This window comes from Cherax quadricarinatus, chromosome 46 (genome assembly GCF_038502225.1).
Source record: "Cherax quadricarinatus isolate ZL_2023a chromosome 46, ASM3850222v1, whole genome shotgun sequence".
Taxonomy (NCBI): Eukaryota; Metazoa; Arthropoda; class Malacostraca; order Decapoda; family Parastacidae; genus Cherax; species Cherax quadricarinatus.
The window spans coordinates 424,570-442,650 of NC_091337.1; the positions used below are offsets into that span (position 1 = coordinate 424,570).

Genomic DNA, 18,081 nt, shown 5'->3' on the forward strand with positions numbered 1-18,081 from the left:
ACTTTGCAGGCGTTTATGTATCTTACTCTGTCAGCCAAGGAAGGAAGCCGGGCCTCAGATCTGAGACATACTGTGTTGGTCCAGATGGGGGCCCCAAGCATAGTTCTTATCGCCTGATTTTGTACGACCTCCACTCTTTGCCTGCTCTGCGGGAAGAGATGAGCTAACGCCGGTGCACCGTAGTCAATGAGCGAGCGTATAGCTTGTATATAGTACAAGCGAAGTACATCTTTGCTTGCCCCTGCACGGTGCCTCGTCATGGCTCTCATGGCGTTGAGTCTGAGTAGAGCACGTGACCTGACATACTCGGCCTGTTTCTGAAAGGTCAGCTTTTTATCAATGTAGATTCCCAAGTACAGGTAGGAGCCTGTCCACTCAAGTTCTATATCCTGAATACGTAATCTATTCACAGGATCTGGTCCCTTGAACATCATTGCAAGAGATTTCTCGGCCGAGATCTTGAGGCCTAGTTCCTTGCAAGACTGCATAATTAGGTCCAAAGCTCTCTGAGCCTGTCGTTCTAAATTGCCTTTCCCATTCACTACGAGTGCAAGATCATCAGCATAGCTGAGGAGCTGTGTACCACTATGAAAGGGAAGGCTCACAAGTTCCTGCATAAGGATGTTAAACAGGGTAGGACTGAGCACACCTCCTTGTGGCGTACCGTTTTCCAGGGATTTAAAGGAAGAGTAGTGTCCCTGAAAGCTGACACAGGCCTGCCTGCCCCTAAGGTAGGACTCTATCCAGGCCAGGAGGCGTCCTTTGATTCCCTTCCGAGCTAGTATTGCCAGAATTGCTGTGGGGCTGGCTAGCTCAAATGCCTTTTCAAGGTCGAGGTAGACGACAATACTAGGTTTTTTGTTACTGTCAGCAATCTGGCTTAGTAGAGTGGTTATGCACTCTGCTGTACCCACTCCTTTGGTGAAGCCAAATATGTGATGATGAGAGGGTCCAAGTTTCCATAAGAGGCGGTTTAACACCATCCTCTCAGCAGTCTTGGCTAAGCAGCTGGTCAGCGATATGGGTCTCATACTGCCTGGGTCCTTGGGCTTTGGAATTGGTACGATGGTAGCTTTCTTCCAAGCTGCTGGGAGTGTCCTGGCCCTCCACGACTTGTTAATGACGTCTAGTATGGCCTCCCATCCACTCTGCCCAGCCCGTGCAATCATGGAGTATGTAACACCATCGATGCCCGGGGCAGTGTCACCTGTGTTCTTAATGGCACGTCGGAGTTCCAAGTCCGTGAGGTCTTCATCAGTCACATCTTCCGACTCACATGCAGCTTGTATCGTTAGCTGGCGCTGTGGCAGAAGATCCGTCTGTATATTCCGGATGTCCTGTGGGAGCTGAGTGGAGGCTCCCCTGGAAGTGAAAAGCTCCACTAGTTTCTCAGCTTCCTGGGATGGGTTCGGGTGTGCTGGTGGCCTCGGCTTGCTCTTGCCAGTTGCTATGTTGAGCTTGCCCCATATCTCAGATAAGGTGGTGTGATGCCCGAATGTTGAGCACCACTCCAGCCATTTCTCAGTTTTTACTCTGAGAGAGACTCTGCGGGCATGCTGCACAATGGCTCTCAGAGTATTCCTGTTCTCTGCCGTAGGGTTACGCCTGTATAGCTTCCTAAAAGAGTTGATGCGGTGGTTCTGCTCCCGCACCTCGTCGTTGTAGAACCACCAGTCTCTTTTGTGAGTGCGTCCTGCGGACTTCTTTGGAATTGAGCACTCTGCTGCCTGGATGAGAACAGTGATTAGCTCCTGTTCAGCCGTATCACAGTCTTCAGATAGAGAGTATGTGGACCACCAGTTATGAAGATAATCCTGGAACACCTTCCAGTTGGCCCTCTTTACGTCCCATCTAGGAGGCAGCACAACTGTGGGAGGCCTGTTGATGTTGAAGGTGGTGATCACTGCAAAGTGGTCACTGACAAGGTGAGGATGAATTTCCCATGTGGCTCCTGCTGCGAGTTGTCTTGACCCGAAGGTAAGGTCGAGGCAGCCACCCAACAGGTGTGTGGGGTCTCCATTGTTTAGCAACTTTACCTCTGGAATATCGTGTAGGAGCATTGCTATGTGTCTGCCAGCAGCATTGGTTGCTGAGTGAGAGTGCAGCATTGGGTGATGTGCATTGAAATCTCCACCCACAATAATACACTCAGTGCGTGCTAGTGCGAGGAGCTCTGCAATGTCGAGGGTGTGTCTTGGGTTCTTGTAGATGTTATAGATGGTAATGGGCGCCCCAGGTATGTGCACAAGGATGGCCTGTACCTCGACATCCTCCCCACAGTCCACAGGGTTGGCTATAACCTCGTGAGGTATTGTATTGGATACAAATACAGCTGTGCCTCTGCAGTGAACGCCCGGGTCCATGTGCCGAAAATACCCAGCAAAACCGGGTAGTCTTGGGCACATAGTCAGGACAGTCAGAGTTTCTTGTAGCAAGACGATATCAATCCGATCCCGAATTACTGCCTCCAGCAAGAGGTGCTGTTTGCCCCTCAGGCCCTGAATGTTCCACTGTAGGACCTTGAGGGTGTGATTTGGTACCGAGGTTATTCCATCGATGTTGTTTCCTGAGCTGGAGACTGAGTCCTGCCCGCTCTGAGAACCTGCAAATTCATGGCATCCACTGTCTCCTCTTCGGTCAGAAAGCACACTCTCAGGAGCGTACTGACCATCTGCCGGAATGCGCTCTGTTGTTCCGTGGAGTTGATTGTGTTGCAAATAAGATCTGTGAACACCTTGATGAGTGCTACGAGATCCTCCCTGGTGAGGGCCTGCTTTGGAGGTGGGTTCGAAACAGTGGATATTATCTGGGTTGTTGTGGTCTGTAGGGACTGCTGAGGGTTGGATTTCTTCATTGTATGCACCGTGGTCTGTTGCTGTATACCAGGTTGGGTAGCCGGGATCTGCTGGTGAGGTGCCAGTTGAGTCTGCAAAGCGCCTGTGCCGGGTAAGGAGTGCCTGCGTTGTCGTGCTATGGCCGGTGGGGGCTCGTTTAGTGCCGCCTGCTGATCGCATTGACCAGATGCACCCTGTTGACGCCTCCTGTTCCTCTTGTTTCTCCGTTGAGGTAGGGGTGCAGGAGGTTCTTGACCTTGACGCCTGGTTGAGGCTTCTAGGGTTGGGAATTCCTGGGCATTGACTTGGGTTAGCTGCTGAGAGATCTGCGGTATGGCAGGGTTCTCTGCACCCATCGTTTGCTGAGAGTGATGATCCGTCGTAGCCTGTTGCCGAGTTTTTGGCGTCTTCCAGACTTCTTGAATTCTGGCGAGCCTCTCGGGGCATCGAGGATTCCAGGCATGGTGTTTCTGCCTGCAGTTCGGGCATTGTGGAGTGGGTGGCGATGCATTTTTCAGCTTGGTGATGCATTCCTCGGTAGGGTGGTGCTGGCTGCAGACACCGCAGATTACTCTGTTCGGACAGAGTGCACCCAGGTGTCCATAACGCTGACACTTGAAACAGCGAACTGGTTCTGCTGTGAAGGTCCTGATATCGTACCTGCCCCAAGAACCGAGGTCCAGGTGGGATGGCAGTGGTCCTACATGCTGAATGAGGACCTGTCGGGTTGGTGCATTGCCTGCCGTCTTTGCCTTGAGACGTTGAGCTGACACCACACTGGGGTGAGCTGCTACTGCCTCGATGGGCATCATCAGCGGGTATCGCATCACTACACCCTTGGTGATCTTCTGCCGAGAGTCCAGTTCCTCCAGGGTGAATGAGCGATCTGTCTCCATGACTCTCTTCAAGGTGGTATACATTTCCTTGTTGAGAGGAGTCAATATTGGTTCTCCCCTCAAGTTGAACCATATCTTGAACTTCAGGTTGTGTCGTGATTCCAGGTATGAAACAACCCCATAGTGGGTTCTGTGGTCCCCGTAAGACTTCACCTTGAATTTGCCAGGTCGGTTGAGCTGGTTTGCCTGCTCCTTGGACGGATGGCGCTTCTTCTTGTTGTCCACAGTGTTCCATCCCTCTTGGTTTTCGGGGGGTGGGGTGTTTATTTCCGCACCTGTTTCTATTGTCGCTGGCTCCATGGTTGGGACTGTCAGATCTGCTACAATGTGAGCAGGATCTTCCTCTTCCTCTCGCAACTTCTTCGCTAGAATTTCGCCCCACATTTCCAAATCTGAGTCCTCCGTCGTGTTCATGGAGCATCGTGACCTCTTCTTTTCGGCAGAAGCCATGTGCCTATCTTGTGATAAGGTAGTGAACTCCGTGAACTGAGTGTGTGTCAATGGATTGTCGTAATACGATTGTTGTGGGGTGGAAGGTACGGGAGTATTTATAGTCATGTTCAGAATGTTGAGGTCAGGTGGAGAATGCTGCATCTGATGATCTACCGGGTAGAGTTATAGAGTCTTGGGTAGCTTGGCAGGGGTATTGGACAAGTTGTGAGTAGCCCTTCTGCAGTGTTCTATGTTCTTATGTGGGATAGCGATGAAGAAGTTTCTTGGCGAGTGGTTCAGCTATGTTATAGGTACCACTATGACCCCGCCTCCGCCTGCTTCACCTCACCTCGCTACAGTATATAAGCCACGTCTACGGCCCTATGCTGTACATTCTACAACATTGATGGACTGAACACATCGACTCCAGGCTGAGGGACTGATTACCTCATACTCCTCCTCTCCTTACGCCTTCCTCTTTGTATTGGACTGATGAGCCACTGTGTGGCGAAACGTTTCCTGAATAAAGATTCCCATATGCTGCATAAGTGTCTCAATCTTCAACTCGTCGGTTTTTCAAACCATTCATCACATTGAGTGTTGTCTTCTGTGGCTATAAGTCTTGAGTTTCTGTAGTTAATTAAATGGTTGTGTGAATTGCGATGTTGTACACAGGCATTCCTTGTATCGTCAGTCCTGCTTGCATATTGGTGTTCTGAAATACGTGTTGGAGGTCTCTTGATGTTTCGCCCACATATAATTTGTTGCAGTCATTACAAGGGATTATGTATACCCCTGCAAAGGATGGAGGCTTGTCCTGTCTACTACTGGTGATGTCCTTGATGGTCGTGGTTGTGGAGGTGGATACTTGGAATGAGGTATTGGAAAAGATGTTGGAAACATGTTTGACAATGGAGTTGGTGGGGAGGACTATGTATCTCTTCTCGGCAGTGTCTTCTCTGGGTGTGTTGAAGATGTTTAATGCCCGCCGTCTGCAGTCTCTGATGAAGTGACGAGGATAGTGGAGTTTAGAAAATACTTGTTCAATTATAGTGCATTCTTCCTCAAGGAACTCATTGCTGCAGATTCTGAGTGCACGCAGGAAGGAGCCTATAATTACACCACGTTTGGTTTTGGTGTCGTGGTAAGAGTAGAAGTGGAGAAGATCGTTTTGGTTGGTGGGTTTTCGATAGACTTTAAAACGAAGTTCGTGGTCAGCTTTACAGAGCAGAACATCAAGGAAAGGAAGAGTGTTGTCGACTTCTTCTTCAAGTGTGAACTGGATTGAAGGCTCGACCTGGTTGAGCTTGTCTTGGAGAGCTTGAACGTTGAAGCGTTTAGGAGTTATGAGGAGAATGTCGTCAACATAACGGAGCCAGGTGACAGACGAAGGAATAATGGTGGAGAAACGTTCGGCTTCTAGATGTTCCATGTATAGGTTCGCCAGGACCGCACTGAGTGGCGAACCCATGGGTAGTCCAAAAGTCTGCTGAAAGAGGTGATTTTCGAAAGAGAAACACGTAAAGCCAACACATATTTCAACAAGGTCGATGAAATCGCTGGCTGGAATGGGAAGATCAAGTAAATCGTCAATTTTCCTGCGCAAGAGATCGATGGCTTGTGTAGTAGGTACTTTGGTGAATAGGGAAGTCACGTCAAGGCTGGAAAGTTTCTTGTTCCTGATGTTGATGTTGCGAATGCGACTGAGAAGATCACCCGAGTGTTTGAGATGTGCTGGACTGATAGTGCCCAAGAGTTTAGAGAGGTGTTTTGCGAGAATTCCTGAGAGCTGGTGGGGAGCACTGCCTATTCCCGAGGATATGGGCCTCAGTGGGATACCAGGCTTGTGAGTTTTTGGCAGGCCGTACATTCTGGCAGGTCTGGGGTTGCTGGGCATGGTGTGTAGAAGTTTCTTCCCTTGTTCTGAGCCCCTCAGAATGCGGCGAGTCCTTCGAAGAAAGGTTTTAGTAAGGTTGTCCACTTGGTTAGTTGTGAGAGGTTTGTAGGTATCTGGGTCATTAAGTAGATTGAGCATTTTGTTCCTGTAATCGTCAGTGTTCATGATAACAACACCACCTCCTTTATCAGCGGTGGTGACCCTGATGGTCGTGTCTTCTGCTAAACCTTTGAGTGCATTGATGTAACGTCGAGGTATGACTGGGGAGCTGCGTGTTGAGATGGCTGCTGAGATGATGCATTGAAGATAGCCTTTTTGGAAGTCGGAGTCATTGTGTCTGTAGTTTTTGGCGATGAAATTGAGGTCTTGTTTTGGTTTCTTAATTCCTGTTGCGAATTTGAGGCCTAAGCTGAGGGCTTCAGTTTCTGTGGTTGACAGTGGACGAGATGAAAGATTTTGAATAATTTCAGGTATTCCTAAACGTTGTCAATAAAGGATCACATTATACTGCATATGTGTTTATATTTCCAATCTAACCTATCCTTTCTAAAAACTTACGTAACATAAAATTCAAGATACTAAAGCTAAGAAGTTGGGGAGTCGATTTTTCAGTTGACTCGACTTTTGCAATACATAACAGAACCAACATCTGAATATTGTAATATATAGCTTGATCTCATGATGATTGAGTTTGTTTCTCTCCTTGGGTGTGACAGTGTCGAGGGATCAACGACGCGGCGTGTAGACTAGCGAAAGAAGTGGCCGAGGAGGGTGACGCTCTAGTGGCCGGTGGACTCTCCCAGACACCTACATATCTCTCTGGTCAGTGATCAAGATTCACACTTTACCTGCCTATGTTAGCACGCTGTCTGGTTGGTTGGCTGGCTCTCTGGCTAGCTGGCTGGCTAACTGGTTGGCTGGCTGTCTAGCTGACTGGTTGACTGGTTCTCTGGTTAGCTGGCTGGCTTTCTGGCTGGTTAGCTGGTTGGCTCTCTGGCTGGCATGCGTGTGCCTGTGCGTATGTATCATAATGTTAATGGTACTCAATACCAACAAGTAGATGTATAAGACACATGTGCATCAACCGGGTATCAATGATGTCTACGAGTTATCTCATCTGCTTTGCCAGTGTTTATGTGTTTAATCAACCTTTCTCTATGTTTCTTTTTCAAATATTTTTTTTGCAATAACACTTGTCAACGAAAGAGGCCCATAGTTTGAACTTCTTCCCTATTACCTGTTCTAAATGTTGATGCCATATGTGCCATCTTCCATTTGTCTGCCATATTACCTTAGTGTAATAAAATCTTAAAAATAAATTCTGAAGTGGATAGCATAATTTTTTTCTGTATGTTCCTTTAAAACCTGTTGTCTTATTCTCTTTAGTCCCATTACTTGTTTTTCTTGTCAGTATTTCTTGCCTTCATTTATTTCATTAATTACAGCTGCCTGGGATTAAAATTCACTATATTTAAAATATCTTCTTTCATAAACACTTTCTTAAACTCCCTATTTAATGCTTCTCTCATTTCTTCAACGATTTAAGTGTTTTTTTTTTTTTAATATTTAGCTTACTTTTACCAACTTCAATAAAAAATTTCGTTCTGCCTTGCTTTTGTTTACTATTTCCTTCCCATATTTCTTTCTCCCTCTCTCCTTGCATTTATATACTCATTTCCATCTTCTTTGAATCTCTGATATGTTTCTTGAGTGACTCGCTTCCTACATTGATTCCAAGCCCTTCCGTTAAACCATTTTTTAATACTCTGATTTATATTCCTTATTTGGAATAAACTATGTAATTCAATTTTAATATATTTTACAGAATCCATTGTACAAATTACTTTTGTCTGTCTTCGCAATATATTGTTGCATTTAGCTTCTTGGAAGCACTGTTCTAAATCATTATATTCTCCTTTCTTTTAGTCTAGTCATTCCTGCTTATGCATTTCTTTTCCAAATTCTAAGTAATAATTAACATTATAAATAATTTACAACAGAACATGATCACTCTTTCCAAGTGGATTTAACTGGTTTATTCTGAAAATTTCATCCCCTACCTACCTGTAGTCTACCTGGAGGGTATTCCGGGGGTCAACGCCCCCGCGGCCAGATCCATGACTGTTCTAGGTCTAGTATTAAGGGCGCGTTGCATTCTTTCACTCTTGTCTCTTACTTTACATGTTGATGCATAATATGTTAAGGATGTCTATTGACTTTAATTACAGGTCTAGACTCGTAGGCTGCCCTATTAATTTTTTTAGATTTAAAATCCCCAATCACAATAATTTTCGTTTTCAGTCACTTTTCATCACTACTTTAGCTAATGTACGATGTAATTTCTTTTTTAAATTATCAAACATCTCGTTCTGGTTGTTTGAATGAAGCAGTGAGAGTTCCGACTGCTACCCACTCCCTGGTGTGGTGACTACTACCCACTCCGTGGTGTGGTGACTACTGCCCACTCCCTGGTGTGGTGACTACTACCCACTCCCTGGTGTGGTGACTACTACCCACTCCCTGGTGTGGTGACTACTACCCACTCCCTGGTGTGGTGACTACTACCCACTCCCTGGTGTGGTGACTACTACCAACTCCCTGGTGTGGTGACTACTACCCACTCCCTGGTGTGGTGACTACTACCCACTCCCTGGTGTGGTGACTACTACCCACTCCCTGGTGTGGTGACTACTACCCACTCCCTACTACTACCCACTCCGTGTGGTGACTACTACCCACTCCCTGTTGTGGTTACTACTACCCACTCCCTGGTGTGGTGACTACTACCCACTCCCTGGTGTGGTGACTACTACCCACTCCCTGGTGTGGTGACTACTACCTTTTCCCTGGTGTGGTGACTACTACCCACTCCGTGGTGTGGTGACTACTACCCACTCCCTGGTGTGGTGACTACTACCCACTCCCTGGTGTGGTGACTACTACCCACTCCCTGGTGTGGTGACTACTACCTTTTCCCTGGTGTGGTGACTACTACCCACTCCGTGGTGTGGTGACTACTACCCACTCCCTGGTGTGGTGACTACTACCCACTCCCTGGTGTGGTGTGGTGACTACTATCCCCTGGTGTGGTACTACCCCACTGTGTGTGTGACTACTACCCACTCCCTGGTGTGGTGACTACTACCCACTCCCTGACTACTACCCACTCCCTGGTGTGGTGACTACTACCCACTCCCTGGTGTGGTGACTACTACCCACTTTGTGGTGACCTACCCACTGGTGTGGTGACTACTACCCACTCCCTGTGGGTGTGGTGACTACTACCCACTCCGTGGTGTGGTGACTGGTGTGGTGACTACTACCCACTCCCTGGTGTGGTGACTACTACCCACTCCCTGGTGTGGTGACTACTACCTTTTCCCTGGTGTGGTGACTACTACCCACTCCGTGGTGTGGTGACTACTACCCACTCCCTGGTGTGGTGACTACTACCCACTCCCTGGTGTGGTGACTACTACCCACTCCCTGGTGTGGTGACTACTACCCCTGGTGTGGTACTCCCCACTGGTGTGGTGACTACTACTCACTCCATGGTGTGGTGACTACTATCCCTGGTGTGGTGACTCCCCACTGGTGTGGTGACTACTATCCACTCCCTGGTGTGGTGACTACTACCCACTCCCTGGTGTGGTGACTCCTACCCACTCCCTGCTGTGGTGACTACTACTCACTCCCTGCTGTGGTGACTACTACCCACTCCCTGGTGTGATGACTACTACCCACTCCCTGGTGTGGTGACTACTAAGCACTCCCTGGTGTGATGACTACTACCCACTCCCTGGTGTGGTGACTGCTGCCCACTCCCTGGTGTGGTGACTAGTACCCACTCCCTGGTGTGGTGACTACTACCCACTCCCTGGTGTGGTGACTACTACCCACTCCCTGGTGTGGTGACTACTAAGCACTCCCTGGTGTGATGACTACTACCCACTCCCTGGTGTGGTGACTACTACCCACTCCCTGGTGTGATTACTACCCACTCCATGGTGTGATGACTACTACCCACTCCCTGGTATGATGACTACTACCCACTCCCTGGTATGATGACTACTACCCACTCCTTGGTGTGATGACTACTACCCACTCCCTGGTGTGATGACTACTACCCCTCACTGGTGTGGTGACTACTACCCACTCCCTGGTACGATGACTACTACCCACTCCCTGGTATGATAACTACTACCTAACTGTTGCATATGTGTCTTACCTAACAACCTGTCGGTATTTTATACCATTTTAAGTTCTACATTATTTAACTTATAAGTGCTAGGGTTATGGATACTCCCGAGCTTCAGAACCTTGCATTTATCTACATTGAACTGCATCTGCCACTTTTCTGACCAAGAGTAGAGTTTGTCTAAATCCTCCTGAAGTTCCCTAACATCTACGTTTGAATCAATTATCCTACCTATCTTCGTGTCATCGGCGAATTTGCTCATATCACTAGTAATTCCTTCATCAAGATCATTGATATATATTATAAACAACAACGGGCCCAAGACTGATCCCTGTGGAACGCCACTTGTTACTGATCCCCACTCGGATTTAACCCCATTTATGGACACTCTCTGCTTTTTGTCTGTGAGCCATGATTCGATCCACGAGAGCACCCTTCCCCCAATGCCATGAGCTGCTACTTTCTTCAACAGTCTTTGGTGCGGAACTCTATCAAATGCCTTACTAAAATTTAAGTAAATAATATCAAATTCTTTATCGTGGTCAACAGCCTCAAAAGCTTTACTGAAGAAAGTTAATAAATTAGTTAGACAAGACCGGCCTCTTGTGAATCCATGCTGAGTATCATTAATCAAGCTATGCTTATCGAGATGGCTTCTTATAATCTCAGCTATAATTGACTCTAGTAATTTGCCTACAATTGAGGTCAGGCTTATTGGGCGGTAATTTGACGGTAACGACTTGTCCCCTGTTTTAAAAATAGGAATTACATTAGCCATCTTCCACATATCAGACACTACACCTGTTTGAAGAGATAAATTAAAAATATTAGTTAATGGTTCACAGACTTCCATTTTGCATTCCTTTAGAACCCTTGAAAAAACCTCATCAGGACCCGGTAACTTATTTTGCTTCAGTCGGTCTATCTGCTTCACAACCATTTCACTAGTGACTGTGATGTTACATAATTTATCTTCTTCTGGCCCACTATAAAAATTAATTATCGGAATATTATTAGTGTCTTCCTGTGTAAAAACCGAGAGAAAATAATTATTTAAAATCGAGCACATTTCATTCTCTTTGTCAGTACGGTGCCCATAGTTATTTTTAAGGGGACTTATCTTATCTCTGACTTTTGTTCTATATACCTGGAAAAAACTTTTTGGGTTAGTTTTAGAATCCCTAGCAACTTTAATTTCATAGTCCCTTTTAGCTTTTCTTATCCCCTTTTTAATGTCCCTCTTAATGTCAATATACTGATTCATAAGATGACCCTCGCCTCTTTTGATACGCCTGAAAATTCCTTTCTTATGCCCTAGTAGATATTTCAGCCTATTATTCATCCATTTTGGGTCATTTCTATTTGATCTAATTTCTTTATAAGGGATAAACGTTCTTTGAGCAGCATGCATTGTGTTCAGAAAACTGTCATATTGATAGCTCTCTTCGTTACCCCAGTCAACAGATGATAAGTGTTCTCTAAGCCCATCGTAATCTGCTAAGCGAAAATCTGGGACTGTTACTGAGTTATCCCTACTATCATACTTCCATTCAATTCTAAATGTAATTGATTTGTGGTCGCTAGCACCCAGTTCCTCTGAAACTTCTGAATTATTAACAAGGGATTCATTGTTTGCCAGAACTAAGTCAAGCAGGTTATTACCCCTTGTAGGTTCTGTCACAAACTGCTTCAAAAAACAATCCTGAACTACTTCTAAGAAGTCGTATGATTCTAAATTCCCAGTCAAGAAATTCCAATCAATATGACTGAAGTTAAAGTCTCCTAGAATTACTACATTATCGTGCCTTGTGGCCCTAACAATTTCCTCCCATAGTAGTCTCCCCTGGTCCCTATCTAAATTTGGGGGACGGTATATCACACCTAAAATTAACTTTTCATGCCCCTCTGAAAATTCTATCCAAACAGACTCTGTATGTGTTACTTCAGACTTAATACCCATTTTTATGCAACAGTTCAAGCGATCTCGGACATACAGTGCCACCCCACCCCCCTTCCCGATACTTCTATCTACTTGGAACAATTTAAAACCCTGAATGTGACATTCTGCAGGCATGTCCCGACTTTTTGAATTAAACCACGTCTCAGTAATGGCAAATACATATATGTTACCTGCACTAGCAACTAGTCTCAACTCGTCCATCTTATTCCTAGCACTGCAACTATTTGTGTAATAAAAACTTAAAGACCCTCCTCTCTCTTTACCCTTCCTGCTCCTTTCTGTTATTCCACTAAACCTATTGCTGTCCTTGTCAATTAGTGCCATTGGCTTTTCAATATCCACCTCATTTTGCCTATTACTAGTTCTCCTAGTACTCATATTACTACCCTGAGACTTCACAGTTTTCCCGCAAAAACCCATACCACTAACTATTCCTAGTTTAAAGACCTAACAGCTCCCTCCACTGCGTTGGCCAGTGCTCCCACCCCACACCTAGATAAGTGAACCCCATCCCTGGCATACATGTCATTTCTGCCATAGAAGAGGTCCCAGTTGTCAATGAATGTTACCGCATTTTCCTTACAGTATTTGTCCAGCCAGCAATTGACACCAATTGCTCTGGACAACCATTCATTTCCAACTCCTCTCCTTGGCAAAATGCCACATATGACAGGTTTCCCACCCTTCCTCCTAATTATCTCTATTGCTGACCTATACCTGCTAATCAGGTCCTCACTCCTACGTCTGCCAACATCGTTGCCTCCAGCACTGAGACAGATAATAGGATTGCTCCCATTACCTCTCATGATGTCATCCAGACGGCTAACAATATCCTTCATCCCAGCCCCAGGAAAACACACACTCTGCCTCCTACTCCTATCCTTCAAGCAGAATGCCCTATCCATGTACCTAATCTGGCTATCCCCAACAACAACAATGTTTTTACCTTCCTTGGCGTCGTCCGTCGTGATGCTCCGAGTAGTCGACTCACATTCGCCAGGTAGCATTACACCACTTGTAGAATTCGTCAAGACGTTCTCGATGGTCTTCGTTGGGGTTTCTAGGGATGTCTCACTCACGTCTGCCAATGCTTCTTTGGTGCTCGTTGTGGCATTCCCAGCAGAACACTCACATTCGTCAGGTAGCACCGAGAATGGGTTAGAAGTTTCCACGGTAGTCTTTTGGTTTCTCGTTGTTTCTGCCTCTCCAACCGTTTTCTTGATCTTCAGCTTGGTTCCATGTTGCCCGGCCACTGACTACAACTCCTCCCTGGTATGATAACTGCTACACACTCCCTGGTATGACTACTACCCACTCCCTGGTGTGATTACTACCCACTCCCTGGTATGACTACTATCCACTCCTTGGTGTGATGACTGCTACCCACTCCCTGGTGTGATGACTACTACCCACTCCCTGGTATGATGACTACTACTCACTCCCTGGTATGATAACTACTACCCACTCCTTGGTGTGATGACTACTACCCACTCCCTAGTGTGGTGACTACTACCCACTCCCTGGTGTGGTGACTACTACCCTCTGCCTGGTGTGGTGACTACTACCCACTCCCTGGTGTGATGACTACTACCCACTCCCTGGTGTGGTGACTACTACCCACTCCCTGGTGTGGTGACTACTACCCACTCCCTGGTGTTGTGACTACTACCCACTCCCTGGTGTGGTGACTACTACCCACTCCCTGGTGTGGTGACTACTACCCACTCCCTGGTGTGGTGACTACTACCCACTCCCTGGTGTGGTGACTACTACCCACTCCCTGGTGTGGTGACTACTACCCACTCCCTGGTGTGGTGACTACTACCCACTCCCTGGTGTGGTGACTACTACCCTCTCCCTGGTGTGGTGACTACTACCCACTCCCTGGTGTGGTGACTAGTACCCACTCCCTGGTGTGGTGACTACTACCTACTCCCTGGTGTGATGACTACTACCCACTCCCTGGTATGATAACTACTACCCACTCCCTGGTACGATGACTACTACCCACTCCCTGGTATGATAACTACTACCCACTCCTTGGTGTGATGACTACTACCCACTCCCTGGTATGATTACTACCCCTCCCTGGTATGGTGACTATTACCCACTCCCTGGTATGATAACTACTACCCATTCCTTTGTGTGATGACTACTACCCACTCCCTGGTATGATTACTACCCCTCCCTGGTATGGTGACTACTACCCACTCCCTGGTATGATGACTACTACCCACTCCCTGGTGTGATGACTACTACCCACTCCTTGGTGTGATGACTACTATCCGCTCCCTGATGTGATTACTACCCACTCCCTGATGTGATGACTACTACCCACTCCCTGGTGTGATTACTACCCACTCCTTGGTATGATAACTACTACCCCTCCCTGGTGTGGTAACTGCTACACACTCCTTGGTAAGATGACTACTACCCACTCCCTGGTATGATGACTACAACTCCTCCCTTGTATGATAACTGCTACACACTCCCTGGTATGACTACTACCCACTCCCTGGTGTGATAACTACTACCCACTCCCTGGTGTGATAACTACCCACTCCCTGGTGTGATAACTGCTACCCACTCCCTGGTATGACTACTATCCACTCCTTGGTGTGATGACTACTACCCACTCCCTGGTGTGATGACTACTACCCACTCCCTGGTATGATAACTACTACCCACTCCCTGGTATGATATCTACTACCCACTCCTTGGTGTGATGACTACTACCCACTCCCTGATATGATTACTACCCCTCCCTGGTGTGGTGACTTCTTCCCACTCCCTGGTATGATGACTACTACCCACTCCCTGGTGTGATGACTACTACCCACTCCCTGGTGTGATTACTACCCGCTCCCTGGTGTGATGACTACTACCCACTCCCTGGTATGATGACTACAACTCCTCCCTTGTATGATAACTGCTACACACTCCCTGGTATGACTACTACCCACTCCCTGGTGTGATAACTACTACCCACTCCCTGGTGTGATAACTACCCACTCCCTGGTGTGATAACTGCTACCCACTCCCTGGTATGACTACTATCCACTCCTTGGTGTGATGACTACTACCCACTCCCTGGTGTGATGACTACTACCCACTCCCTGGTATGATAACTACTACCCACTCCCTGGTATGATATCTACTACCCACTCCTTGGTGTGATGACTACTACCCACTCCCTGATATGATTACTACCCCTCCCTGGTGTGGTGACTTCTTCCCACTCCCTGGTATGATGACTACTACCCACTCCCTGGTGTGATGACTACTACCCACTCCCTGGTGTGATTACTACCCGCTCCCTGGTGTGATGACTACTACCCACTCCCTGGTGTGATTACTACCCACTCCTTGGTGTGATGACTTCTACCCACTCCCTGGTATGATGACTACTACCCACTCCCTCGTGTGATTACTACCCGCTCCCTGGTGTGATGACTACTACCCACTCCCTGGTGTGATTACTACCCACTCCTTGGTGTGATGACTACTACCCACTCCCTGGTATGATGACTACTACCCACTCCCTGGTGTGATTACTACCCACTCCTTTGTATGATAACTACTACCCCTCCCTGGTGTGGTAACTGCTACACACTCCCTGGTACGATGACTACTACCCACTCCCTGGTATGATGACTACAACTCCTCCCTGGTATGATAACTGCATCACACTCCTTGGTATGACTACTACCCACTCCCTGGTGTGATTACTACCCACTTCCTGGTGTGAAAACTACCCACTCCCTGGTGTGATAACTACTACCCACTCCCTGGTGTGATAACTACTACCCACTCCCTGGTGTGATTACTACTACCCACTCCCTGGTGTGATTACTACTACCCACTCCCTGGTGTGATTACTACCCAGTCCATGGTGTAATAACTACTACCCACTCCCTGGTATGATGAATACTACCCACTCCCTGGTGTTATAACTGCTACCCATTTCCTGGTATGATTTTTACCCACTCCCTGGTGTGATAACTGCTACCCACTACCTGGTGTGAAAACTACTACCCACTCCCTGATGTGATAACTACCGTCTCCCTGGTGTGATTACTACCCTCTCCCTGGTGTGATTACTACCCACTTCCTGGTGTGAAAACTACCCACTCCCTGGTGTGATAACTACTACCCTCTCCCTGGTGTGATTACTACCCACTCCCTGGTGTGATAACTACTACCCACTCCCTGGTATGATTACTACCCACTCCCTGGTGTGATAACTGCTACTCACTCCCTGGTATGATGACTACTACCCATTTCCTGGTATGATTACTACACACTCCCTGGTATGATTACTACCCCCTCCTTGGTGTGATTACTACTACCCACTCCACTCCCTGACGTGATAACTATCCACTCGTGTGATAACTACTACACACTTACTGGTATGCTGACTACTACCCACTTCTTAACTCCACTTCTCGTTAGTGTGACTTTGTAAATGGTCCAAGTCGGACCGAAACGTCGTCGTAATCTCCTCTCTTCTATGCGCGGGTTATTTGTGTACCCACTTCTTGGCGTGATTACTGCCCACTCCCTGATGTGATAACTACTACCTACTTTCTGGTATGATGACGACTACCCACTCCCTGGTGTGATAACTACTACCCACTTCCGGTGTGATTACTACCCACTCTGGTATGATTACTACCCACTGACTGGTATGACAGCTACTACCCACTCCCTGGTGTGATTACTACCCACCCCTGGTATGATTACTACCCACTCCCTGGGGTGATAACTACTACCAGGTCCTTAGTGTGATAACTACTACCCACTCCCTGATGCGATAACTACCCACTCCCTGCTGTAATAACTGCTACCCACTTCCTGGTGTGATTACTACTCACTCACTGGTATGATTACTACCCACTCCCTGATGTGATAACTGCTACCCACTCCCTGGTATGATGACTACTACCCACTCCCTGATGTGATAACTACCCACTCCCCGGTGTGATTACTACCCACTCCCTGGTGTGATTACTACCCACTCCCTGGTGTGAAAACTACTACCCACTCCTTGATGTGATAACTACCCACTCCCTGGTGTGATTACTACCCACTCCCTGGTATGATGACTACTACCCACTCCCTGATGTGATTACTACCCATTCCCTGGTGTGATAACTACTATCCACTCCCTGATGTGGTAACTACCCACTCCCTGGTGTGATTACTACCCACTCCCTGGTATGATGACTACTACCCACTCCCTGGAATGATTACTACCCACTCCCTGGTGTGATTACTACCCACTCCGTGACGTGATAACTACCCACTCCTTGATGTGATAACTACTACCCACTTTCTGGTATGACTACTACCCACTCCCTGGTGTGATCACTACCCACTTCCTGGTGTGATTAATACCCACTCTCTGGTATGATTACTATCCACTGACTGGTATGATAGCTACTACCCACTTCCTGGTGTGATGACTACTACCCACAACATACCCACTCCCTGGTATGATTACTACCCACTCCCTAGTTTGATAACTACCCACTCCCTTGTGTGATAACTACTACCAACTCCTTGATGTGATAACTACCCACTCTCTGGTGTGATAACTGCCACCCACTGCCTGGTATGATGACTACTACCCACTGCCTGGTATGATGACTACTACCCACTCACTGGTATGATCACTACCCACTCCCTGGTGTGATAACTGCTACCCACTCCCTGGTATGATGACTAGTACCCACTCCCTGGTGTGATTACTACCCACTCCCTGGTATGATTACTACCCACTCCCTGGTATGATTACTATCCACTCCCTGGTGTGATTACTACCCACTTACTGGTATGATGACTACTACCCACTTCTTGGTGTG

General features: G+C 47.3%; 1 protein-coding gene across 2 annotated transcripts in view; it reads left to right on the forward strand.

Moving 5' to 3' along the window:
* LOC128696652 (betaine--homocysteine S-methyltransferase 1) overlaps positions 1-18,081 on the forward strand; it is a 34,922-nt gene that overhangs the window by 7,645 nt on the left and 9,196 nt on the right. For both annotated transcript variants that reach the window (XM_053787977.2, XM_070094416.1), the window contains one exon: positions 6,776-6,881. In XM_053787977.2, coding sequence (XP_053643952.1) covers positions 6,776-6,881 — 106 coding nt within the window. The remainder of the gene's footprint in view (positions 1-6,775; positions 6,882-18,081) is intronic.